The sequence below is a fragment of the Callorhinus ursinus genome, unplaced genomic scaffold (genome assembly GCF_003265705.2).
Source record: "Callorhinus ursinus isolate GAN/ISIS: 27379988/994484 unplaced genomic scaffold, GSC_fseal_2.0 scaffold88, whole genome shotgun sequence".
Classification (NCBI taxonomy): domain Eukaryota; kingdom Metazoa; phylum Chordata; class Mammalia; order Carnivora; family Otariidae; genus Callorhinus; species Callorhinus ursinus.
Genome location: NW_027397150.1, coordinates 416,248 through 420,333, shown reverse-complemented (window position 1 = coordinate 420,333; position 4,086 = coordinate 416,248). Strand labels below are relative to the sequence as shown.

Below are 4,086 nucleotides of genomic sequence, written 5' to 3'. Positions count from 1 at the left end.
AATCTATGTGTATGATGAAATGCCGTAGAACTACACGCACACATTTGTTCCAATGTCTGTTCACTGGTTTTGATTTTGTGCTATAGTTACACACAATTAGCCATCGGGATACATGCATTCTCTGCTATCTCTGCAACTTCCTATATGTCTAAAATTATTTCAAAATGATTAGGAAATGATAGAAGGGGATTGAAGGGGCATCTTCACAAGCAATTGGGGATCCCTTTCCAATCTAGAGGCCAGGCGTGAAGGGAAGTGAGGCTCAGAGGATGGCGGTGTCTGGACTAGAACCAGTTCAGTTCAGACCCTAGCCTCACCCTCAAGTGACATCACAAAGCCTCAGATGCCCCGCCCCCCACCTGGAAGTTTTATCAATCAAGCCATCATCTGAGGACTGTATTTGTACTGGAAGCAGTTGTTCAGCATCGCTGAGCAAACTTCTCTGCCCGCTCAGTTAACATCCAAGGAAAATGGCGCCACGTGAGCAACGGGGTTGATAGATGTGGGACCGTAGCTCCACACCCAGTTTGAGGATATAACGAAGAGCTGCCTGGTTCTCTCGGTGTGTAGCCATTGGGGCAGTCTGTGCAGGCCACATAGCTCAGCTGTCTTTGAGAAACCTATGTCTTCCTCACAACTCCCAGCCTTCCTATGGGACAAGGGCACACTCACCACCACCATATCTGATCCTACTTACCTAGTAAAGGTTCTCTTCTTCTTTGCACTCTTGATGACCCTAGTCACTCTACTCATCCTGGTCTGGAAAGTAACCAAAGACAAAGGCAACAAGAACAGAGGGCCAGATCCAAGAAAGGAGGAAACTCTGCTGGCATGAAGATGGACAGTGCCTGCTGAGGACTCCATTGAGGAGAAGACCTGGAGGCTCAGGAGGCAGGGCCGTCCGGGAGCCTTCTCAGAGCCGGAGCCTGGGGAAGAAGGACTGCTCTGGTGCCACAGGTCCCCCAGTGCTGGAGCTCCCCTGCCTCCCTCCCTCCCCACCACCACGTCCGCTGTAATTCTCACTCATCTGGCCTTTCTCTGGCTGGTCCAGGCAGCCGGGTTTGAATGTCTTCTCTCTGTGGGTCTTCTCGACTGACATTATAAATGGCTCTTGATTTCGGCATTAACAGAGTAAAGAAACAAACACAGGGAGGATTAAAAAATTGATTACAAACCCCAAATTTTCCTTTCTGAATTGGGCATGTGTTGACTCTGGGATATTGAAATTATTGGGAGCTCACAGCATCTCTGATATATAATGATGCTATACCAGAAGCTCAGTTCCAGAAGATCCTTGAAATAGAACAGCTCACCTGCCCCCAAATACTAGGTAAAATGCTCCCTCCTCTTCACCTAATTCTGCTAATAAAAAAGTATTGCCTCTCAAAAAATGATGTGAAGCACCAAATACTTTTCTCTCTTCTCCCCCACTCTCCAACTTTGTGGGTTGGCAAACTTCAAAAATACCATATTCTAAAATAATAATTTCACTTTAAAAAATCTTTTCTGAGTTTGGAATAAATTAACTCCCTTTTCAAGTGAAATCCAAATTAAAGAGGCAGTGTTTTGGAAATCCATATTCTCACTCAGCCTTGGGTTACCCTAAGGAGCATTTGGCCATTTGCCTAGAAGGAATTAGTAGGGTTTTTTTTTTGGAGAAACACCTCTATGTCCAACCCCACTATTAACCTTTCCTCCTAGAGGAGTCCCATCATGGGTTCCCTTGTCTCCCCTCCACAGGCACTTGACCCTGGAGTCACAAGCTAAGAACCCCTTCCTCAAAAGCTTTTCCCATTGCTTAGAATCACGGGACTGCGTTCAGTCATCTCTGACAATTTGCTCCCCCCGCTCCGGGAATCTGGGCTGCATATTCTGCATCTCAGCCATAGGCACCAATACACTTCCACTTTAGCCTATAGAAATTAAGGAGCTTGGTCACCTGGTGCTGAGGAGAGGCCAGTATTGCTGCCAGACCCAGGGGGAGCCCACCCCTGTCAGCGAGTGTCCCCACCTGCTTCCTCCAGTGTCTGATGGTGGTGTGGTGTTTGTTTTGTGGTTCATCAACTCCAACAGAGACAGATCACAGCTGACCAGCAACAGGACGGAGAGCTTCATGGCCAAGGAAGATGTACCCCTCTCTCCTCTGCAGCATGGGCCCCTTTTTCAGAGGCCGGCTGGCATTCCTCTCCAGCTGGCTACCACACCCCTTCTCCATCCGGCTTGCCAGCGTGGGAAGTAGAGGGTGGGGTGGGCTGTTACCTTGAGTGTGCATGGTTTCCATGCTTCGCTTGTGGAGAAGGAGCGCAGAGTTGGCAGCAAGGTCCTCAGCACCCCAGCACTCGGCACATCTTTCTCTCCTGTCCTGCAGACGCCTGTATTTATCCATCAGATGTTTACTGAGCTCTTGCCGTGAATCAGGCTAGTCCTGGGTGCTGCTGGGGCTACAGGAGGAAGGGGCCCCATCTTCTCTCTTCTGGACCCTGTACGGCACAGTGAGCAAAAGATGCCCATGAAGTGATCACATAGGTTAAGTATAAACCGAGAAAGTGCTCTGGAAAAGAATTGGGCTTTATGGGGGCAGGTGTGGGGGCAGGTTTGGAAGGAGCCTGGCCCGGGCCGGGGAAGGCGCGTGGGGGGACAGCAGGCTGGCCGAGGCTGCAGAACGGGTGGAAGGTCTGCATGTGATGGGTGCAGGCAGGCAGCCCCTGTGCTCCAGAGGGAGATCAGCATGGGCGAAAGCCCATAACGGGGGGAGTTTGTTGTGTCCGTGGGACAGAAAGATGGTGGTTCTGGAGCACAGACAGCAAGCCCGAGAATGGGAAAAGGAAGAGCTGGAGACGCAGGTGGGAGTGGACCTCGCAAACCCTGCAGGGCGGTGCTCTGAGCCCTCTGAGGTTCCTTTGGTCAACAGCCAAGTGCATGTATTACCGGCCACTCCCTGGGGCCCTATGTCACCCTCCTCCCCAAACTCCTCACACTCCCCAAATCTGTTTTTACTGACAAACCGGCTGGGCTGCATTGTAAGCTTCTGGCCACCCGATGGCAGCAAAGGGCCAGCAAGCCCAGTCCTCGGGGCCAGCGGGCACAGGGACCCTCCCTTCCCCACTCAGAGCAGGATAGTGGACCCTTAGGGACGGCAACCACAACCTCCACAAAGACGGGAATCTCTTATCCTCAAGATCTCCTGGCTGGCAATTTCATCCTCTTTAAAACATACTATATAATGAGTGTCAATTATGTGCTGGCTCTTAACATAATGGAAATCTGTTCTGCCTAAGTACCCTGCAGACGGGACTCTGTCCCTTGCACAGATGGGAGGGAGAGGATCTGAAGCTCAGAGAGGCTGCTACCTGCCCAAAGCCTCACAGCAGAGCCGGACTACCGCCCCTCAGCCCTGCTTGGAGGTAGCCCTTCTTTCCCTATCAGAAGTTCCTGCACTAAAATGTCACCAGCGTGAGTATGTGTGGTTCCCTTGTGACTGGGGTGCCCTGCATCTTCCTCTTCCCTGCCACCTGCAGGGCGGTCTGTCTGCTGCCCCACCCCCTGGGCCTGTTGGGACCAAGCTAACAGGTACCAGCCACCACAAAGCATTCTGAGGGCAATGAGGACCAGAGGGAGGCGGCAGTGCGGGGGACTAGGAAGCTGCTCCCTCCTCCAGGGAGCTGCCAGTCCAGACGTGGCTGAGGACCTCCCTCCGGTCAGTAACAGTCTGGGCTGATTTCTGAGAAAGGCCGAGGATGGGTGCTAATGGAATGTTCCAGGCTTTCTGAAGCCAGAGGGGCCCCTGTGGGCTGGATCAATCAGGGAGGGCTCCCTGAAGCAGGTGACATGTTAGGGTACCAGACAGGATTTAGGATCAGAAGGAAGCACGTGACATGCGTGACAAGAGACAAGGGACAGTGAGCCAGCTGCATGATGCATGTAGGGGACACTGGGCAGTCAGGCCAAGAAAAGAGTATCAGCGGTGGTAAAGGCCTTGAATGCCAGACAAAGGTTGCCAGATCGGCTCTCGAGGAGCCGGGGAAGGCTCTCGACGAGGTGCAGGTGAGAGCAGGAAGAGACTGGGGGAAAAGGCTCCTTGAAATG

At 52.2% G+C, this 4,086-nt stretch overlaps 1 protein-coding gene across 3 annotated transcripts; it reads left to right on the top strand.

Annotated features, from left to right (window-relative positions):
- The first annotated feature begins 367 nt into the window (after positions 1 to 367).
- Positions 368 to 3,395, top strand: LOC112814950 (small integral membrane protein 42). 3 transcript variants are annotated; one of them, XR_012376861.1, is made up of 3 exons: positions 368 to 1,330; positions 2,369 to 2,526; positions 3,312 to 3,395. XR_012376861.1 is itself a non-coding variant. In XM_073888234.1 (1 exon), the coding sequence occupies exon 1, from the start codon at positions 623 to 625 to the stop codon at positions 833 to 835; it is 213 nt and encodes a 70-aa protein (XP_073744335.1). In that variant the 5' UTR covers positions 368 to 622; the 3' UTR covers positions 836 to 1,391. The 3 variants fall into 3 exon arrangements, 1 of the variants encoding a protein (XP_073744335.1); XR_012376860.1 differs by having other exon boundaries at positions 3,279 to 3,394; XM_073888234.1 differs by lacking the exons at positions 2,369 to 2,526; positions 3,312 to 3,395 and having other exon boundaries at positions 368 to 1,391.
- Positions 3,396 to 4,086: the final 691 nt, after the last annotated feature.

Bases quoted from the DNA above. Each gene is read 5' to 3' on its own strand.
- LOC112814950 (XM_073888234.1), top strand. From the start codon at position 623: ATGTCTTCCTCACAACTCCCAGCCTTCCTATGGGACAAGGGCACACTC.